Source organism: Micropterus salmoides, unplaced genomic scaffold, assembly GCF_014851395.1.
Source record: "Micropterus salmoides isolate LMB-PRFRI ecotype aquatic unplaced genomic scaffold, ASM1485139v1 Ms_hic_scaffold_19, whole genome shotgun sequence".
NCBI classification, from domain to species: Eukaryota; Metazoa; Chordata; class Actinopteri; order Centrarchiformes; family Centrarchidae; genus Micropterus; species Micropterus salmoides.
Window position 1 is genome coordinate 3,714,139 of NW_024041039.1, and position 22,287 is coordinate 3,736,425.

Genomic DNA, 22,287 nt, shown 5'->3' on the forward strand with positions numbered 1-22,287 from the left:
CATAAACTTAAATACGACATCTTGACTTCTAGAAGTCACCTCTCCTCTCATCTATAGTGCTGTTTTGTTTTTTTTACACATGCAGCAGGCGCAGGATTTATAAACCAGCTGCTGCGTTGGTTTGACTGCGCCTGAACGCTCCACTACCCGACCTACTGAGCTCGCACTACTGGGAGCGATGACTTCCTGTTATTTCTCAGAATATAAAAGCCGTTTGTTCTTGAAGTGTGCCGGTATTCACCGGTACATTTTACCTTTTAGTGTGCCGGCCCCAGTCCTCTTCTCTGCCCTCTCTAAAATCCGATTTTCTGGGCACTACGTGACGCTCACCTGTTCCCGTTCTCGCCTGCCTGCTAATCTCCGCAGGGAGATCGGGAGCCTTTCGTGCAGCCGTGTGCGTAGCTGCTCGTCAGTCGCTTTTCGTGAACCGACCAATCACAGCCTGGAGGAGACGGGACACTAAAAAAAGGTTGAGGCGCTACAGCAAACTTTAGAAATGTTTAGCTCCTCGTTCTGTATGCACAGTTTTTATTACTGACAAGTTAATTTGCATAAACAAATGAGAGACTGACCATCATGTAGAGCATTTTTCTTGCACAATAATTTAGTGACTGTAAACAACCCACACAAACTGCTGTTTTGTCCAACTGGAATTAATATTAGGCTACTAATGGTAAGCTATAGTAGCCTGTACTATTATCTGAAATTATAATGAATATACAAACATTAGCACTAATCAAACCTTAACCACAGTGGTGTAATATCAGAGAATGGTTTTATTAGTGAAACAGCTGAATCTTAACTAAATTATCCAAATCAAGTGTCACCTGTAAATATGTTATTATACTAACATTATACTTTATTTTTATACCTTTACTCCTCCAGGTTGTGGATATATTTTTATCAAATGATCAGAAATAACAAGAAAAAGCATAGATTTCAGTCATAAGATAACTCATTGCCTTTAATGTACGCATACCGGCCAGGGTTACTGTTGTGCGAGGTCACCGGCCAAAGGCCCATTTTGAGCCAGGAAAAACCCTGTAATGAAATTAGGTTTGGTTAGCTAAGGTTAACTTTATTATCCCGAAGGGAAATTCTGCTTGGGCGTAGTGCACTGATGCTTCATTAAAGACCTGACAAGCATCGACATGTTGCACGTCACAAGAGGAAAACACAGAAGAAAAAGGACATTGTTGACAACATAGTTCCATGGATTAAAGTGCATGTGCTAGTGTGGTTAATGCACGTTGCACCAAGGTTATAAGTAAAGTGCTAAAGTTCTCACACATTTATTGCACACAACTATATTTCACATTATTCAGCAGCTTATTTGTGCAGCGTGCACAAATGCTCATTTTAGGCAATTGGATATTAAATATATTTTCGGGGGGCTTTTCATCATGAAGCGCATGAAGTGTCGCTGTTTTTTCTCATCCCTCCAGACTTGAGGTTGGGTATCGTTTTGAATGTTATCGTTTTCTAACGCTCTTCTTCACGCTTTGTTGATGTACTGCGTAACAAATGAGGTGACGTTAGGTCGGCGTAGCAGGTCCCGGCAGGTAAGAGACACTTTTATGGACTATAAAATGCTCACTGCGGTTCAGGCAAGAGCTGAAAGATGCAGGAAGTTTTATCGAATCCATGGTTCTTGGAAATTTGGTGACGATTGATCTACACCCAACCTTAGTCGAGACCAATCCCTTCTTCCATCCAGTATAGATGTAGGTGAAGTTGTACCAGAACTTCTTACGCTGTCGTGAGCTTCCATGGCTTAAATAGACTAATATTTAAAAATATAGTAATATAATTTGTATTTCTGGTTCCCTTTGATCCTTCAGATCTTAAAATGTAGACTAAACTAAATGTCACCAAATGGCATCTTTTAAAAAATATCTGATAAATCATCCCAGAAAACAATTACAGAGTTGCTGTTCTTCAGGTTGACTCATCATGTAAAACCAGCGTTCTCAAACATCTTCAGTTAAATCAGAGTTGTTCCCTGTGAGTTTCCCCCTTATGACTTGCCGTAGGCGCCGTTTTCAGGTTGTATATTTTCTGTTTAGACGCTGCACATGCATCCTGCCGGCCGTTCTCCTCGCTGCAGCTCGATCAAACCTGTGTATGAAAAGCACCATTAGTGCCAATTAGCTCCTCCGTCAGTAAGAGAGGATGGTGGTCTGCTCGCTACTTCCACAGTTTAATGTGGATATATTTTTATGGAAGTAGCTGAAGATTGAGATGAATTTGCTGTGGGATTCAGAGGTCACTGTGGTTCAGCTTCATTAACATTTTAGGCTGAAGCAGCATTTTTTTGGTTGTTTATACGCTTCATTAAACAGCTGCTTCTCCTCCTTTTTCCTCTTTTATTCTCTTTCTTGTTTGTCCCTGTTTCCTTTAACATCCTTCCTTGTTTCCTTCCCTGTTTTTCCGTCCTCCTTTTATTCAGCTTATCTCTCTCCTCGCTCTTTATCTCTTTATTTCCTTCAGAGTATTTCTACTGAGCTCTGGTTTGTTTGTCCTTCAGATTCAGCGTGACAGCTGTCGTATTACCTCAGGGCTTCGTCCTCTTTCTCCTCCTTCCCGTCGTCATTTGCCCGTTGCAGTGAGTCAAAACAGGAAGTGATATGTATTTATTTTTCATCCTGTATCTCTGGTAACAGGGTGATCATTTCCTCTTTATTTTAAAAGCCATCATTACACAGTATTTTGAGAAAGCTGACACCTGACCTGCTGTGTGAAACAAGGGCTGCAACTTTGTTTTGCTGCAACAGAACTCAAACCGACGCGCTGTAGCTGGAGCTTCCCTCCTCTCCCGACAGGAATAACAGAGCAGAAAAATGGTTGTTTGAACTGGACGTGTATTCTGTTCCAGCCCTGCTGCTCCATCAGAGAAACACTCGGGCCTCTGTGCCCGCAGACAGACTGATGATAACCTCTGTTAGCTGTGATCAGAGAGGAGCTCTGTCCTCCTGCTCAGACACAAAGCTCAGCTGTGAGCCTCGCTGCTGCAACACAACTGCTCTTACAAGCTCTTTGATATCCTCCGAGACTGAAGCATTGACCCCACGAAAATCCTGTTTGACTCATATCTGAACGGATCAACGTGGATTATAGGATCCAGGTCTGAGAGTCAGCTGCTCGTGTTTAACATGAAGGGGCTTGGCTTCGCTGTCCTTGAGTTGACAAAGCTTTTTGGTCTTTGGATGGATCTTTGGTCAGCGGTGTTTCAGTACACCTGCTGTTCTTGATGGCAAAGGTGGTTAAGAATAATCGCATGAAATGACTAAACGTTTATGGAAATGTGTCCAGTAATAAACAGTTTATTGTTAAAAAGAAAGTCTGTAGAGATCATGTCCGCTACATCTGCAGCAGTCAAGACATTTTCTGTGAAGCAGTTCGGCCGTTTGACGATCATATCAACAATAAAAGAGAGAGCATCTGTAATGGCTCTACCTATTTTAGATTTACTCATTTATTGGGCGATGGGACAAAATGTATTTAAAATTTTAATAAAAATCCCCATCAGCCTGCTGTGTTAATCCACTTTTAACCTCCAATTTAAAATTATAATTCCCTCCATTGTTTTTTCTGTGTGTTATAACCTTTGATCATCTGACGTCGGGCTCCTCAGTACCATCAGTCAGCTCTGTCTGCTCTCTACAAACTGCTGTGAAGTTGTGTTTTGGGACGGAGGCGGCTCACTGGGCTGAAAGAAATGATGAAAGTTATTTAGCTGGAAAATCATAGGGATATAAGTATAAATAGATTTTTAGTAGGTAATTTCTTATTGCACCATTTTAATCTACTCCATTCTCCACCTTAGTTTAGTGTTTACTCCCTACTCGAATCTGCTCGCCTTGCTTTCCCCCTTCAGTTCTCTTTTCCTTGCACTCACACACCTCCGGTCTCTTACCGCAGACATACCTGCTAGCCCCGCCTCTTCCTGTCTCTCTCTCCCTGTATGTGCCTCTGCTCTCCCTGACTTTCTTCATCAGCAGTACGTTTTTTTTTTTAAAGTCGCCAAAAAAACACAGAACTCTTCTTTTGGATTTTTCCACCCGTGATTCTGTTTTCACAGCAGCAGGTTCGCCGCATGTGGAGGCGGCTTGATAAAGACGTAGCCAATTGACATCTGCACTGGTGTGTTCACTGTCACTTTACCTGGTCCGTGCTTGTAAAATATCCGCGTCTTGGTAATGGTAGAGTAATAGATTGCATCTGTCTGTGTGATTCTCTGCAAAATGCTAAAATGTGCCACCAAATATACCTGGGCAGCCATTTACACACCTGGGAGGCCCGCCCAAGTAAAGTGTGTATATGTGGGAAACACTGCTATGTCCATGTTGTTGAATTTTAAGAAGAGCTGCAGGCGTTGTATTTAATGTCATAGGAAGTTTGTGTAATCTGGTATTAAATATAGATATAATGTAGGAACACATAGGCTAAAAGAAAATATTATAAAAAGAGAATGGTTTAGACGTTCTCTATGAAAATGGAATAAATACAGTAAATAGAGTCAGCAATGTGTTTGCACACACTGAGAAGGAATTTGATGAGCGTGGTTTTAAAGTTTTGAGAGTACATGAGTTCAGTGCACCGAGAGTTTGATCACATTATCCAGGCGCTCTGCCCGGGTGGAGCTGCTTTCCTGTTTGTGATGCTGAGGATGAAACCAACTGTACGCTGTAGCGGAAGCTGCCGTGAAACAACAGATAAAAAAGATTTAAAAATAATAATAATAACCTTGTGAATGTGCTCCGGATGGTGGGAAATCAAGGTCTCTCTTTTCTTCAGATCACAACATCGACTTTGTGGCGATGGACGTGGCTGTGAACGCTGCTGCCGGGGCGCTGAAGGCTTTCTTTGCCGACCTGCCCGACCCGCTGATCCCCTACAGCCTGCACCCGGAGCTGGTGGAGGCCGCAAGTAAGAATAAACTCACAAGCATACACCGTCTTCATCGGGTCTGAGGAAACACATGAGCCAGGAATTACATATTATCAAACATTCTCCCTCAGACACCTTCAGGGCCCAGTAAAAAAAAATTAAATTACTAAAATGCACAAACGAGAGAAGGCGTCGGAGGAGACGGTATGTACGAGCCTTGAACCTGTCGGGGCAGAAAACAGACGAGCTGGAAATGCGGGTGGGGAAATGTGAATAAATGTATATAAATTATGTGTATAAATTGGCCTTAACAATGATCAACCGCCTATGTGGATGAAAAAGTTTGGGAACGAATCCTTCCTATACAAATGCTGTTTAAATAACTTGCTTTGAGGGATCGAATAGTCAGCATACAGGGTTCACTTTGGACAAATATTAATATTTTATATGCATGTTTCTGTTACCATTTGGGCATTTATTGCCTCCAGTTTATGTTCTGTAAAACCAGACCGAGCTGTGGCTCTGTAGCCTAAAGCTGGCTGCACACTAGATCATAATTAGGCCAATTTTTGGGTCCGATTCTCCCTGCTGACAACTGCGCGGACGTTCCTGAGCCGAGACCTGTCAGAACCCCAAATGATCCAGTTGTGTGAGAAGTTACAGACGTAATCTTAAGGTTGCCGACTAGATCAGAGGCTCCCCTAGTTTGATCATATTGAACATGTTTGAAATCTGGGAGCCTCTGGTCAGAAACCCGCAACAGCCAATGAGAGTCTAATTTCTTTCGCCATAGTTTCAAAATGAGCCGGATATAAATTAACATTAAAAACTTCTAACGTTGTGTTTCCGCCGCTGCTGTAAACTCGCGCGCTCACACGCTGACGCATCCGACTAGACACAACCACTTTTCTTTTGAGGTAATTACTAAGGGTTTGAACCGCGTTGAGTGTTTCCACTGCCAGTGAGAACGCGATGAAGCTAGATGCTAAATTTGGAGTGCACAGGTATTAGAGCCTTTATGGTAAATGCAGTTAAAAGGAGCAGAGCGAGCTGACAGGCAGGGTCATTTTCTCTCTTTACAAAGTGTTACAGCATGAGAGGCCATTATATCTTAATTATACACAATACGAGCACAACGTGCAATATAATGTATCAAATTGTGTCGGACTTTGTGAATGGAGGATATACACGTGTGACAAAGTCCGGTTTTCAAAATAAGGTGTTAAAACAATGTACACAGCATGGAAATAAGATTAATTGGATTATATTCACAGAAAGTATAAAACGTATTGCATGTGTCCATTAAAAGTAAAATAAAATATCAGGGAAATTGGTTACAAAGGATTCTTTGATTAATGGTTGCTGGAAAAACATCATCATCATCATTTATATTGTGTTTATGATCAAATTGTTTACTAGGGCCCAAAATTGTTAACAAGAGTGCAAAGTTCTCCATAGACCTAGCCTCTTTAATTTGCTTTAAAGTGCACCAAATTAATTAAATTAAAATGCACAAATCTTTCTTCCGGGGGGTCGACCCACGATAGTCTCACAAAATCCTGTGTGAAGCGTCCCCAGCGTGGCGTGTATGTGCTTGCGCTATAAAATGTATAAACCTGCTGATTCCTTCTTCTCAGCTTTGAGTTGATCTAGTTTGATTCTCTTTGTTTATTTTTCTGTGCAAAACACAACAACAACAACAACAACAACAACACAGAAGGTCCACCGTGTTTGCTTCTGTCTGAAGTCATGTATGATCACCGCAAGTTTTCCGGAACCGCCGCTCTGACATCCTTTAGTTAAACCTGTTTGTTCTTAAACATTTTTTAAATCGGTTTAGATTTGCAAACATACTTTACTTACTTACTTTATAGTGCATTTAATTTACACACAGTAATTCGTATCAATCGTTTGTAAGTGTTCGAAACAGCTGCTCTGTGTTTTGAAACAGTCGGTAAATAGCGAAGCTGTCTGTTTCATTACTTTATATCCATGCAGTAAATATACAAAGGTCAAATAGATGGTAAGAAAAAGAGAAAATATTTGTTATGTTTGTTAATAATCACCGGCTTGTAGTGATCAGTTAACCCTGTCAGACATGATCACGATAAGAGGTTTCTACTGTAACTACTGACACACACACAGGCGCACTTTTAACTTAACTTGTTTGTTGAAACTTGTCTTCAATGCTGCAGAAATGTAGTTGAGTACACACACACACACACACACACACACACACACACATACGCAGCTTTCTGTCACATCACACACTCTTAAGAGGATTTTTTTTTACAGCCTCAGGATGCTGTCAGACATCTACAGTGTTCTGTGTGTGTGTTCTCTGGTTGTATATTAGTGATGCTGAGTGCTGAAACCACCGACGACAGCAGATTAATGAGCCAAAAATACACACCTGCACACACAGCGAGAAATGTAAAAAGACATCACACGCACACACTTTAATGAGTTTCTGAGAGAAGAATTGGAGAGAGAGAGGGAGGGAGGAGGTGCCGGGTCTTCTCTGGAAAATTAGTCAAATATAGCAGAAACTTTTTTTCTCTCCTGTGATTTCTCTCTAATCACTAGATTGCAACTGTTTGACCTTTGACCTCCTCGCTGTCTGTTCCTCTTTGATAGGAAACGAGGACTCAGGCTTTAGTTCACAGATGAATGTTAATATCCAGATTTAGGTTGTTTGCTGGTTTATACCTGTGATGGTCTCACGTTCTGCCTTTACTTCCGTCATTCTAGTTTTCCTTCACAACCTTGTGTCGTAGTTTCTGTTAAAGTAAAAATTTATGTATTTTTAAACTTTGGCCCCAGTTTTCACATATTTTGGTGTCAAAATGACCAGTAGGTACAAAAGTTTTTAGAATCGGGGGCAGTTCTCGCTCTGTGAAATCTAATGAGAGGCGAGTTGTTTCAGGAAGACGACGGTGGAAACGTGAGTCGGAGTTGGAGAGAGGAGTTTGTTGTGTTGGAGGAACGTACTAGGAAATAAAGTTTTGATAGCAGCTCCGGTACGTACACAACAAACTCCTCCCTCATTTCCACCGGCGTCTTCCTGCAACAGCTCGCCTCTCATTAGATTTCAGACTTCAGCTGCCTCTCAAAGATCCTTCCCATGATGTTGTCCTGGTGTAACAAACAGTCTGAGCCTGCGGGTGGCAAAAAGAAGCGCTTCTTGGACGCCATCTTGGCAGCGCCTCACTCTGCTAAATCCAATAATGAGCAAAGAGGTGGAGCTGAGACGGGCTGAAAGAAGCGTGGTTGCAAGCGTGTTTGTGGGATTGACTCGCTTTTGTAGCCAGTACTTATATCAGAAAGGCGTTGTTTTAAGTATCCGTAATGTCTCAATAATTTGCTTGGATGTTTCCTGCAAAGAATTACATGGTTTGGTACTAAATATAGGAATAATATAGGAATTGGGGGAGGTTCTATTTTTTCCTGCCAGCAAGAAAAATTAATTGAGAAAAGAAAGTCGGCAACGTGTTTGTGCACAATTTAAGGAGGGTGGTTTTAAACTTTGGGATTATGAGTAGGTGACGTCCTGCAGAGAGCGTTAAGAGCATATTATCTGGGTGGAGCTGCTTTTCCTGTTTGTGATGCAGAGGATGAAACCAAACTCTGCACTGTAGCTGAAGCTGCCATGAAACAGCAGATAAAAAAAGATGAAAAATAACCTTGTGGATGTGGGAAAACAATCCAGTTCTGATAGGAAGCAACCATTTGGGCCCGGAGAGACCTCTTATCTTTTTTTTTATCCAATCTTTTCTTGAATTTTCTGTAATCTGTAAAGTTTTCTCTTTGAAATATTGAATAGTTTATCTTTTTTACGCTTTTACAAAGTATTGAAATAAAACAATCTGATAAAGGAGCAACTCATTCAGTTTAAAATATTTTGGTGTCTCTGACAGTATTTGGGTCTGTGGCATCGAACAGGTTAACACTCGTTGAACAGACTTTCAGTGACGTTTTGTTTTCCTAATTTAGTTTTGATGGTAGAAATCAAATCCTGAATCTTGCATTAATAAATCACAGATGCACTGATCAGTCGGCTGGGAACTGGAATAAGCAGTTTTTTAGCTTTATCGGCGGCGTCGAATATCCAATTTTCTGCTGGTCACATTTAACGCTACACCCATGCAGCGCTGTTACAGACACACACGCTAAAACATGTCGCAACGCTCGTAAGTTACAATTAAAATCAACGGAGCAGACAGATAGAGGGAGAGAGACAGGTGTAGGTGTGTCTGAAGGGAAAAGCAAAGCGATCAGATTAGTAGTTTGTGAGGAAACAATAAAAAAAAAGGTGCATAAACAAGTAGAAGTAAAATTTTGAGATAAGATATAAGCCACTAAATGCTAACCTGGAGCACTTTTTAGTTGTGAGATTTAGTTGAGATGTCTGAGTGAGAGAAGGTCCTGTAATCTAAGTTATAATCAATGTTTTATTATCAACATACAGCTGATGATGGCGAAAGAAAGAATTTTCCAGTAAAATATGTGTTTGCTGGCAGTTACAGTTCTTAGAAAGCAAGAAAATCGGTGCATCTCTAAGCAACATGATTTTATTGGTAGTTGAAATCAGTATTTTTATTTATATTTAAATTTTTCTACAGCAGCATCCTCTTTTCTCGGCGCTAAGCTCCATAAACCCATTGCATTGTGGGTCAGGCGGTAGGTTTTCCCATCAGACTGATGTGTGTGTATAAAATAAAAGGGGATTAAATTGTTATATTGGTCACATGATAAACTCTTTATTGTACTTAATGTTGAGAAATGGCAGCAAGGATTAATGACCTTTGACCTCTCACAGCCATTAGACGGTGAAAGGCTCCCGCTGGCTCCTCGTTAAGGTGATTGATGGCGTGCAGGGGTAATAAATCTGTGTACGGCTTTAAATGTGTGTCTAAAAATATATGAAAGGCTTTCCGCTGGTCCTGGAATGTCTGGAATATTCTCCAGGATATTCCAGGCGGTGTTAGAGTAGCTCTGTTGTGACAATGCAAAGATAAAAGCTCTTATTCCACTTTAAATATTTAACAGCAGACTGCAGCGTTTCAGCTCCAGCGAGCTTTCGCCGGCGGGAAGGTGATGTATCCCTTCGGGAGTATGAGGGATATCGAGGAAACTTCACAGACGGTTTACTTTTCAGGAACACGGCAGGATGTGTCTTCTGTTTGTTTGTTATTGTTTTACTGCCGCTGCTTATTCACGTCAACCAGCTTTCCACCGTCTCGGCAGCAGCGTCGTTTCTTGCTTCCAGCTGATGAAACATGACACTCTAATCACTAGTCGTGTATTTTAATTTGCGGTTTTATTTTCTTACACAACGTTTTATCTTTAGGATCCTTGATGTTACTGACAACTAATCTGTTAGTCAAAAGAAGTTTGATAGGGAATTATTTAACTTGTTTCTTCGTGCATCTTCTGAGATATGAGGATCTGCTGCTTTTCTCATTATTGCTGCAAATTAAAATATCGTTTCAGAGGAAATAAGGAGTGTGAGCAATTCATTTGTCAGCTTTGTGACACTTTGGAGACTAAAACAGTAATCAACTCATCAAACGATAATCAACAGATTCTAAATAAAGCCAACCGCTGTGGAGCATTTAATCTCCAGTTTAGAAACATTTAAAATCACATGAACTTTTCAGCTCAGCAGAGCAGGAAGAACAAAAACTGCGTCAGCTAATCACAGTTTTTTCCAAAGTCATGGAGCCTAAATGAGCAGGTTCTGGAAAGTACTTGATGACATTTACCTGATGGAGCTCTAATTACAAACTGATTTAAATAGACAACATTTCAGTCCACACCTTCGTCAAGTCAAAATATTTAATAATAAGTAGTGGGCTGATAGCTGCTTTGTTGACAGGTGTGGTTAACATCAAACCCACTCAGGGCGACAAACGTCTCACAGTGATTCACCTTAATTAGCAGCACATGCATCCGGAAAACAGGAGAACACAGACAAAAGAGAGCCTGTGTTCCTCCTTTTCGCCCCATGGGACCTTATATTGGAAAAAATGTGTTGCGGCAACAGATAATAAATGTTTTAATCCCGTTTGAATTGCGCCCTGAATTACACACATGATGTTTCTCGGTTTAAAAGATAATTAAGGCCGAGAAGGTCAGTAACATTTTGTGTGAAGCTGTAGAGAAATTAAATTAAATTACATCTCTCTCATCTCGCACAGTATGTTAGTGTTGTAATGCTAAGCTAACTTTCACGTCTCTGCTTGCTACTGGCTAGGTAACTTAGCTATGTTCCACGCACCTTCTCACCTGATGTGTTTAATCCAGGTCCTTTCATCATGTCATCTACACATGGAAGCTCTTTGTTAGCTTCAGTCACTGAGAGAGAAACAGTTTTGACGTGGTCTTTGTAATTATGTATTTTTACAGTCCCTCCTCTTCCGGCGGACCACCACGGGACCTTATTTCGGAAAAATATTGTACGGTAGTCGGTGGCAAGGGACAACAAATATTTTGATCCCATTTGAATTTGTCAATTTAAAAGATAAGTTTTAAAGTCAAGAAAGTCGCAGTTTGATGTAAAACTGTTGAGGTACCAGACTGGGAAAATACATTAATTACAAAGACCACAAACCCAAAAGTCGTGTTATGTGACGTCGTAACTGTCAATGACTGAAGCTAACGTCAAAAAACTAAAATGAGAGGATGATGTGATAAAAAGGACCAGGAGTCGTTTGATTAAACTTATCAAGTGAGATATATTTCCGCACGGAACATAGCTGAGTTATCTAGCTAGCAGCGAGAAAGCAATGAACGTTAGCTTAGCATTACCGCGCTAACATGTCGCCGACGTATATTGTGCGAGACGAGAGATGTAGTTCATTGAACGGGTTTCACACAAAACGACACGGAACTTTACTGATTTACGACAAACTGCGACTTTCTTGACTTGCAAAATTACGTTTTAAATTGACCAACATATTGGACCTTTCTCCATCTGTGTTCTTGTCTGTACTTGTGTTCTTGTGAAACGTCATATTTTGTAGCCCAGGTACTGTCCCAGTACACAAGTTTGCATTTTGGCAAGAACGGTAAAAAATCCCGGAAGTGTTGTTGACACGCCCATTTTACCAAGTGTGCATCCGTTGGTAACTTGTGCGAACTTGACGGCAGAGATATCCCAGCAAACGTTTCGGCATTCAGGCGAGGGGCTGAAAGATGCAGAGAGAGAGGCCGACGACAAAGGTTTTCTACTATTTTCGTACGTTATTTCATCACTAAATCCACTTCTGAGAAGGTTTGAGGCGAGAAATCAACTGCGTAGATGTCGAATACTGGCAGTTTTACTAAAAATGATGGCGAATCAAAAATGTGCTCAAACGTTTTAGTAGTTGTGACGCTCCGCAACAGTCAGCGTGGCGGGAAGCTTCGTACCGCTGTTATTCTGTCATTACATTCTGAGTAATTTGGTGAGATTTTAACTTAAAAAAACATCTTGATGTACAAAACAAATGATCAGAAATAGTATGAAAGTCTTTGCTTTATTATTATTCTTATTATATTAGACATTACATTGCTAGTGTACAGTAGAGTTGTGGTCATAGTATTTGCTTTTATTTTATTTTAGTTATTTTTTATGTGCAAATATATCTTGGTAAGTTAAAACGTACAATAAATCCGATTCTGAGCTTTTAGTTTTGGGGGATAAAGCCTGGCTGTTATAATAATTAGAGCAATGCAGGCGGCCTCTGTGCTGGGGGTGTTGCGCAATACCAGCAAGAACGCATCGTCTCAATCCGTCAGCAGCGTTTTGTGCGCTCGTGACATTGCCAGTTCATTCTTCCAAGAACGACTAGCAAGAACTCCGTTCTCCCAAGAACACAAGTCCGTTCTTTGCATTCTTGGCTTTGAGAAACACCCCATGTGTGTAATTCAGGGCTCCATTCTAACAGGATGAAAAGATAAGTTGTCTCTCGAAGAAGAGGGACTCACTGTAAGCTCGCTATATAACACATAACACATGTCAGATAGTCCAAAAGGCAGTTACATGAAAGTAGAAATATTAAAATTAACCTGTAGTTCCTCATGTTTTAGTTCCAGTCTGTAGCTTATTGATAACAGCTGAACCTTAAATCAGCTGTGTCATGCTGCTGTGACTTTATTAAAACAAATGTGTTTATTTTCTGCAGAAACTGACTTGTTTTGTTTTTAACCAGCGCAGAGTAAAAACGGGATGCAGGCTAGTATTGTTTCTGCCCACGAGGCTTAGTGCTAGTGTGTGTGTTTGTGCACGGCGTGGGAGTTGCTCTTGGCAGCGTCTCAGCATTTTGTTTTTCCAGAGAGTATAATATCCGTTCCCCAGTGAGAGAGTGTGTGTGTGTAAAATGTAAAACACCTACTCCTGTCTCTCCCCTGTGTTTTAGAAATCGTGGACTACATCGAGCGTCTGCAGGTCTTGCGGGAGATCGTGAAGAAGTTTCCCTCTGTCAACTACCAGGTCTTCAAATACATCATCACACACCTCAACAGGTAAGACGCACACTCCACATGCTCTCTGTGTGTGAACCTCCAGCCTCAACCTTCAAATGCACGTACACATGCGGTGACAGTGAACGCATCGCAGCAGGTAGCTTCATTTAGCATCGAGTCTCTCCGAGCTTTGAGACTCACTGGGCCTCATGCAACAACTTTCTTGCCTTAAAACTTTAGAAACTTTAAAATTTGCCAAGCCAGATGCACCAAACTCTCTCAACAGGACAAACGCTTGTTTCAGCCGGATGAACGCCACCTGCGCGCGAGGAGGTGCCCGTGCCATGGATTTCATCTGTAGCTTAATCTACGCCGCTTAAATTGGCGCATACGGCTGCCCGTTCGACTCCGTGTGGCGCCAAGATTACAGTCACAACCAGCAAAAAAGGGGAATTTCACACTGCAGAGCTTCAAGTCTGCTGATGTCAGGAAAAACAGGTTCAGCAGCGCCGGTAGTCATATTAGAGGATCTGAAACAGGAAGAAAATATTAATGATACAGCTGCCAACGACGTGTCGTTAGAGTAGAGCAGCGCTGTGACAGATACAAAGAGGAAACGGTCTGACACGAAATTTTAGAAAGCGAAGGGATCCGTGAGTAATATGTAGACGAGAGGATATCACAGCCTGCACGCAGTACGTGATGTGACACTGTCGGTGCAGCAGAGGATGAGACCGGACAGGAACCTGCACAAAGACCTCGAGTACTGAAGTGTATAACTACACCAATAAAACAAAAAGAAAGTAAATTGACACGGTGAACAGGATATTCATTTTGCATCAAGTCTGTTATATAATTAATGTATTTTAGTAACTTTTCATGGCAAATTTAAACTCAGAATCCTTCCAGATTAAGGCGTGATGGGGTGTTTCACCCTCAAGACAATCTGTACTCTACTCCTACGACAGGTTTGGACTACGCTAAATTTAATTTGTACCAAAGAGAGAGCTCTACATACAAGGCTGAAGGCCACAAATTCTCTTAAATCCCTCGTACCGGCCACTTAGGAACAACTTTGTTCTCACCAGTGGTTCCTACGTGAGGCCCATTGAGTCCGTCTCAGCTGTAGTTCTGCTGCTGAACTGATGGAGTAATCTGGGGCGGGTGGTGTTTCGTGTTGCAGTGAAGTGACTACCCTCGAATTCCCTCGACCATCTTTAGTTTGGGAGGATTTGAGACCCAACAACGACGTGCTCTGTAAGGTCTGCAAATTGGAAACGGCTTATCACAGCGGTACAACTGTTGCGCACAAACACGGCAAGACGGCAGGAAGTCATCTTTGCAAATCCTGTTTACTTTCCCCCCACAGAAGTACAATATATTAGAATTATCAACACGAAGAGCATGTTTCTGTAAAGGCCGCGTATGACTGAGAAAATGGCTTAAAACTTAAGACTGTTCTTACAGTCTAATTAGTGATTAAATATATCCGTGTCATAACCATTTTAAGTTTTAAGTCAGGGACTTCAGTAAGTTCTGGATTCTCCAGTTCAGAAAAGGGTCGACATAAAGTGTTTAAATTAATCTGTGTCACAACGATCCTTTAGAGTTTAAAGGTCCAGTATTTTTCTGAAACAAGCAGCGGAGGGAGGCTTCTGCAGACTACGCTGGACGCAGCGTGTGGGAGAAGCAGCCGAACAAAAGCAAGACAAGCGATCAAACTCCAAAGAGAAGCGGATAGCTACACGCTGCATGCTGATTAGTAAAACTCACAAACAGCGAGGATCAGTCTCTCTTCCAATGATTTGTGCTGCGCGTCGTGTACAAAAAGTTCAAGACAATTCAACTTCGGCAGAGGGCGGGCGGGCGCGTGCGTGAGGCGACCACTTCAACCTCACTCTAACAGGGACACTTTCTACTGAACACAGACCGTTTCTGCTGATACCTGAAAACAGATTTATAAACGTTAACCTGTTATGATTTTATGATCGCGGCTCTGGACTCTTGTTTTAACCAGCTAGATAAAAGTTAATTCCCTGGCAGTGGCAAATAGCTTTGGTTTCATATTTGATTTGATTACATTAATGTTTAAGTTGAGATTTACAAGAAATATTTTATTGCTGCTGTGTAAAGGGAATACTGCTGGTGAAAAAACACGTTATTGCACCTTTTGTGTATATAGCAGTACATTTAAATTAAAATTGCACACTACATCAGAATTCATTATTCAATTTTACGCATTACTATGTGATTAATCGCAGAAAATCATTGCCCAGCACTGTTATTAATGTTAATGGAAATTAGACTCATTTGAAAATATGCCACTATGATCGTTATTCTAAGGAGCTTTATGTGTCTCTCTTACAGGATGTTGACTGAATAAAATACTGAATTATTATTAAGACAAGCTTTTGATATTTATTTTTGATAAATTCATTTTAATTAATATTGATTGAGTAATAAGAAAAATATCCTTTATGTATATAATATAAAGTAAAATATAAATATAAAATAATAATGTATATATTCTAAACTTTACATCATAATGCAAAATGATTTTACCCATAATGCCCTGTTCGACGTAATGACAGTATTAACTTATAAAAATACACCTTTCATATCGTGTCATTAACAGTAAATACCAACAATAAACAAATTATATTTTTCTTCGCATCTTCCTGGAAACCAACGCCGTCTTTTCATCTTTGTGGCTTCTCTGTGATCAATAATTATAAACGATTGATCCGTTTTTCTCCCGCAGGGTGAGCCAGCACAGCAAGACCACCCTGATGACGGCCGACAACCTGTCCATCTGCTTCTGGCCCACGCTGATGCGGCCCGACTTCGAGAACAAGGAGACGCTGTCCACCACCAAGCTGAACCAGGCCGTCATCGAGTCCTTCATCGTCCAGAGCGACTACTTCTTCCACGGCGGCGAGGTGGCCGAGAGCTCCAGCAGCGAGGGCACGCCGCCGCCGCACTGCCACAACATGGTGGAGGCCCTGCTCCCGCTGCAGCTGCCGCCGCCCCTGCAGCCGCAGCAGATCCAGCACACCCTGCACCCCGACCCGCTGATCTGAGAGCCAGAGGAGCATGCTGGGAAATGAAGTCCGGGGCTGTCTGTGTGCGCCGCCAGGCAGCTTCTGGCCAACAATTGCCGGGAGGTCAAACAAAACGCCGGTCGGCTGTTGAAATAAAACATAAAAAGACCTGGTTGGTGAATTTTTGGGTTATTCAGCAGCTGCTGTTTGTCATCGACTTTGAGGTGAACGAGCTTCGGGGGTTTAGAGACACATCAACCGTTTGTTGGATTAAACCTAATCTGTGAGATCGGCTCATCCCGCGAGGTAAATCCCGGATTAGAGAATTACAATCGGACGTCACCTTTTGGAACTAATTTGTGGATCTGACTGCCCCTTTTAGGATACGAAGACTGAAAATAGCTGATGTGTGGACTGATTTGATTCGGCACATAGTGACAACACTAACCGTTTAGCAGGGTCTGACTTGGACTCGTTATAGATTACCTTCCTCCTACCTTACCCTGACGGAATAGCACACTGGGGTCCGTACCAAACCCCCCCTTAAACCCCGCCCCCCTTTTCCCTGCTCCCAGACAAAGAAAAGGGAAGTTAAAACTCAAAGAGTCCCCACGACTGCAAATATAAAACACCTGATACCGACTGAGTCATTAGATATTTGACGGACTGTTTGCACGCTGAGATCTTCAGCACAGGAAAACATTTCTTCTTCTTCTTCTTCTTCTTCTTCTTCTTCTTCTTTGTCTTTTGTTGTTGCCCCTTTCACCCCAGAAACCGGTCAGTAAGTAAGAGGAACGTTTCATTTCTGCACCAGGCGTCCAACAGCCTCACACACACAGATTTATGAACCTCGTGGAAATATGAGAAAGCGTGGATTATCTTAAGCCTCTGTTTTTAAATACTAGGAGAGAAAATGAAATGACCCTCCTACCCACCACATGAACTTTGACCCCTTAAAGGACAGCACATGCACGATCCGTGTCAAAAGTCCCAAATGCCAATTTCACGTTTGTTTGTGTAGTTTACATTTTTATCATCTTTATTTCTCTTGTTTTTATTTTTATATAATTTTTTTTGGTAACGTCTTAATTTCAACCCTGTGTGTGTGCGTGATGACGATGGTGTGTGTGTGTGTGTGTGTGTGTGTGTGTGTATCTGTGTCACAGCCAGTTAGAAACCTTCTCTGCTGAGGGAAGGGGGGGGGGGATCCAGGAAGGGAAAACAAATTCAAAATCCTTCCGGACTGACGGACTCGTGTAGCTCCGTACGTGAGATCCAGACTTTACTACGAACCTTCAGCCTGTCTCGTCTCTTCTCTAACTCTTAACGCAACGACTGACGTCTCTCGTTCTGAAGGAGACGACCCCGACCCCTCGATGATGGCACATGAGCGAGGAAACCACTACGTCGGGATGCATTCTGGATTGGATTTCAAGGAGGACGCCTCCCACTTTTTTGTCATTTCAATTTTATTTTATTTTTTTCTTCTGTTGGTTTGTTGGAAAATTAAAAAATTTGCATGTCTCTGTTTTGCCACTTAGTGAAAAAAAGAAGAACTTTAAAGTAAAAAAAAAAAGAAAAAAAAAAAAGAAATGAAACTCATTGAAACTCCGAATGGAGCGTTTGATCAGATCGTTTTATCTGAATCTTTCTGGTTTGAGGGGAACATTTCCACAGAGGGGGTTTCATTTTCTTTTTGCATTTGTTTCTTTTCTGTCAAGCAAGAAATCAACTCTTAATATCATATTTTTGGTTATATGTCGAATAGTTTTCCCTAAATAGAGGAAAGAAGTATATATAAGTATATATATATATATAAATATATATATAAATTTATCAGCAGCAGAGGTTCCGATTTAGTGAAATACCACGGGGTACTGGACTGTATAATCTGTCACAAGCTATAATCATATTTCTTTGTGGTTCTGATGGCGTGACTGAAACCCATCTTTATTTTTCTGATGGTGTGTATGTGTGTGTGTATAGAGGGGAGGGGGTTTGATAACAGATGGTTGAGTTTTAACTCCTCTTCGTCCCTCATCGCTTAAACCTTGGCTCACCTTTGCCCCGGTTTGTCTCTTTCGTGTATTTGTACACGTGCCGAGCGCCGTTTTCCCTGAAAGACAAATCCCCCTCCCCCCGTGACGATGTTCTGCAGGAGTCTTCACAAACACTCTTCTGTCCATCTGGATAAAAATGAAAAAAAATTCCATCTGCTTTATGATAACAAAGATTTTTAACCTGTTTTCCACGTTGGAACAAGGATGATAGTCGGAAATGATAACGCTTTATTTTGCAGGTCTGAATAATTTCCGTAAAGTTTCCTGGAAAGAATATTTACTCAAGTGCTGTGCTTACAGCTTTGAGGTACTATACTTGAGTATTTCATTTTATACTTCTACTCCACTACATGTCCGAGGGAAATATTGTAATTTTAAGTATATTTAACTACTTTTAACAGCTGTACTTCTTTAAAAAATCTTCCAGATCTTTATTGCTAATAGAGGATGTTTTTGGGTACGTAGTGGTATTGCTACTGTTACCTGACTAAAAAATCTAAATACTTCCACCTCTGGTAATTTGGTACTAATTATAGGAATAATACACTCTGTTCAATTAGCACACTTCTAATCAATTAATTTCAGTTAATTGCTTTCGTCACCCAGAGAACCTTTAATCAGGACACAGCAGCTCAACATGTGTCTACAGGCAAACAGTTCAACATATACAGATGGTGAAGTGTTTATTTGAGTTTTTATTTTAAATAAATTTAGTTTCTCATTTAATAGTATCACATGACGCAGTTCTTTCCAGACAATGTCCTAAGAAAAGTATTTTGAAAGCGTTATCGACTTATTTTACTGCACTGTATGACGTGAACCAAAATTAAAAACTTATAATAGCAGCTGTAGAGTTTATATTACTGTGATCTTTATTAACTTGTATATTTATACTCAATAATGTGTTTTATTATAAAGGGAGGTACTGTATGTCACTCCAGGCAGCAGTTTTTGTTTCGATGTCAGGCTAAATGTCTCTTGATTTTTATTTTAAATCATCTGACGGGAGTATTATTCAATCCAGATGTACAGAAGAGATTCTTTTAGTCTGAAAACAACTTCACACAACAACTGTGTATTTCATAAAAAACTGATACTGGGCTCTGACCCGAGAGACACAAAGTGAAAATACACACATTTACTTTGTGGAGGTACTGAATTAAATATTTAAATAACTTGAAAGGGTCAGATGGAGTCCTGATTTCCACTGTGGAAACTTCAAAAGTCTTTTTTTTTGGTCAACTGTTATTCTGAACTTCAGTACTTTTTAATTTAAAGACTTTTCTGGTGCAAATTTCACACAAAAAACAAGATAAGAGTCTTTAGAAAATACAGCAGTAAGAAAACACGCACTCTTTCATGACCTTCCCCTCTGTCCTGACAAGTTCATTACCCCTTAAACTTAACTTTAAACGTCTTATCAGCTGTCCATCACACCCAGAATGCATTGCTCTTGCCAGCGGCTGTTTTGCGTTTATGTTTGGTGCTACTAAGTAGAAAATATTGGGAGTGAAAGTGAAATTGAGAGCAGCTGTTGTCACTTTAAAAATGGTGTCAGCAGCCGCTAAGTTTCTTTTCCTTAACGTTCCCCCGACTGAACCAGATAACTCCGATTTAACTTTGGGATTTTTCAGTTTTCACCCAGATTGTTTCCAGCTTTCTCTAAGTGTTTCGTTGAGCGATGGGGGATGAATCCAATTATACAAGAATGTCGAACGGGGGGGGGTCCCATTTCAGACGTGCGTCTCATGTGTCCTCGCCGGATGGTCAACTGTTTCCTACACGGCGTCACAAGACATTTCTTGGTTGAGATTGGAGCTTCTCTCTCTCTTTTTTTTAATTTATATTTTGATCGTTTTAAGTAAGTGATTACGCGAAAATACCAGAAATTTGCTGCTTTTCAATGCAATATTTGAGGGTTTTAGATTGTTCGTCGGACAAAACAAGGTACTCCTACCGGATATTTTAGAATGAAAACAAAACGTGAGCGGATACAAACTTTTAAAAGGGTAGGAAAGGAACGAAGCCAACAGCTCAGCATAGATTTTAATTTGAGGGAAAAGGTCGTCCTGAAGGGAAAGAAATGGAGCCAAAAGCCTGTCCTGAATCTGATTTAGCTGACTTTAAAGGGCACTTTGAAGGGGACACGTGTCTGGAATGGAGACCTGCTGCAGACAAACGTCATAAATAAATATTCAGAGTGGAAGTAGCCAAAAGCTCATTTGAAGGTTTTATGATGTTGGACTGAAGAGGACATTGAAGGGCACATTGAAGGGAGCGAATGGCGAGAGTGGAACAGAACCGGGGGGGGGGTTTCAACAGCTGCTAGATACTAAAAGATTAAAAGCTGTTCGTCTGTAGTTTTTCATCAATCAATCAACTTTTTACTTTTAAGATCTGTTCTCATCCAGTCACACCGGTGTACAAACCAACTGACTTTTAACACCATCCGCTGTGTATCATAGTAAATAAAAATGATTTTCAGAAATGAAAAAGCTCTAAAACAAGTTGTTTTTTTTCTGTTTTCTCTCCATAATGTTTCCAAATAAAAGTTTCTTTTTTTTCCAAAAGCTGCCTTTGACTCGAGTTTTTTCTACTGTATCTTTATTGGGTTTAGAAATAAACCTTTATATATTAGTTTTCCATATGAAGCTGTGACGTTCAACTGAAGGAACTTTCTCAAGGACATATAAAGTATCTCACCAAAGGTGAGCACACCCCTCACATTTTTGTAAAGACTTGATTAAATCTTTTCATGTGACAACGCTTAAGAAATGACACTTTGCTCCAGTGTAAAGTAGTGAGTGTGCAGCTTGTATAACAGTGTAAATTTGCTGTCCCCTCAAAATAACACATCACACAGCCATTAATGTCTTAAACCCTTGGCAACAAAAGTGACTGCACCCCTAAAGCCCCCGACATGCTTGCTTTTAACAATGCGTAGGCAACGCAAACGGCGTTGTTCACATACTTGCCTGTGTAATTTGCCTGTACCTGGAGGATTAAACGTGAATTCACTCGGGGGCAGATCATCCCTCAGCGACACCGGATTATCTTCCTTGACAACCTCCGAATTTGCACAACATAAACAAACCAAACATGGCGAAACTTGAAGAGGTTAAGATTTTAATGATATATTATAACGATCTCAGTAAATGCAGTTTTGTGTTTAATGGCGGTTGGCAAACCAACTGCACACCGCCACCACCTTGGCTGGTGTGTGGAACAGTAGATTGCTGCTGAGCTGCCGGTCAGATCCACATACTGCCTCCACGTTCATGCGCTGAATTATAATAATAATAATAATCCTTATTTGTAGAGCACTTTTCAAAAACAAGTTACAAAGTGCTTTAACGAGTGTAAAGAATAATACAAAAAAAAAGATAAGAGCATGAAAATTTAATATAAAATTAGTAAAATACAATAAAATAAAAGGGATAAAATAAAGTCAAATAAGATCGGGAAAAGCTCTCCTATAAAAGTATGTTTTAAGAAGGGACTTAAAAGAGTTCACTGACTCAGCCGACCTGATTTCCTCGGGCAGGCTGTTCCAGAGCCTCGGGGCCCTGACAGCAAACGCTCTGTCCCCCTTTAGTTTTCAGTCGAGACTCTGGAACAGACAACAGACCTCTGCCCGAGGATCTCAAGGTACGTGCTGGTGCGTATGGGACTAAAAGGTCAGAAATATAACAAGGCGAGAGGCCATGAAGAGCTTTAAAAGTGATCAATAGAATTTTAAAGTCAATTCAGCCAGTGTAATGAAGCTAAAATAGGAGTAATGTGGTCATATTTCTTTGTTCTGGTTAAAAGCCTGGCAGCTGAGTTCTGGACATTCTGGAGTCGATCAA

The 22,287-nt window shown here is 40.8% G+C and overlaps 1 protein-coding gene across 3 annotated transcripts in view; it reads left to right on the plus strand.

Annotated features, from left to right (window-relative positions):
- arhgap5 (Rho GTPase activating protein 5) overlaps window positions 1–21,003 on the plus strand; it is a 69,639-nt gene extending 48,636 nt beyond the window's left edge. For 2 of the 3 annotated variants that reach the window (XM_038729940.1, XM_038729941.1), the window contains exons 5-7: window positions 4,798–4,929; window positions 13,293–13,398; window positions 16,100–21,003. In XM_038729940.1, the coding sequence (XP_038585868.1) occupies window positions 4,798–4,929; window positions 13,293–13,398; window positions 16,100–16,418 (557 nt within the window). In that variant the 3' untranslated portion in view covers window positions 16,419–21,003. Of the gene's footprint in view, window positions 1–4,797; window positions 4,930–13,292; window positions 13,399–16,099 lie in introns of those variants that run through there. The other variant, XR_005445740.1, reaches the window with a different exon arrangement.
- The last annotated feature ends 1,284 nt before the right edge of the window (window positions 21,004–22,287 follow it).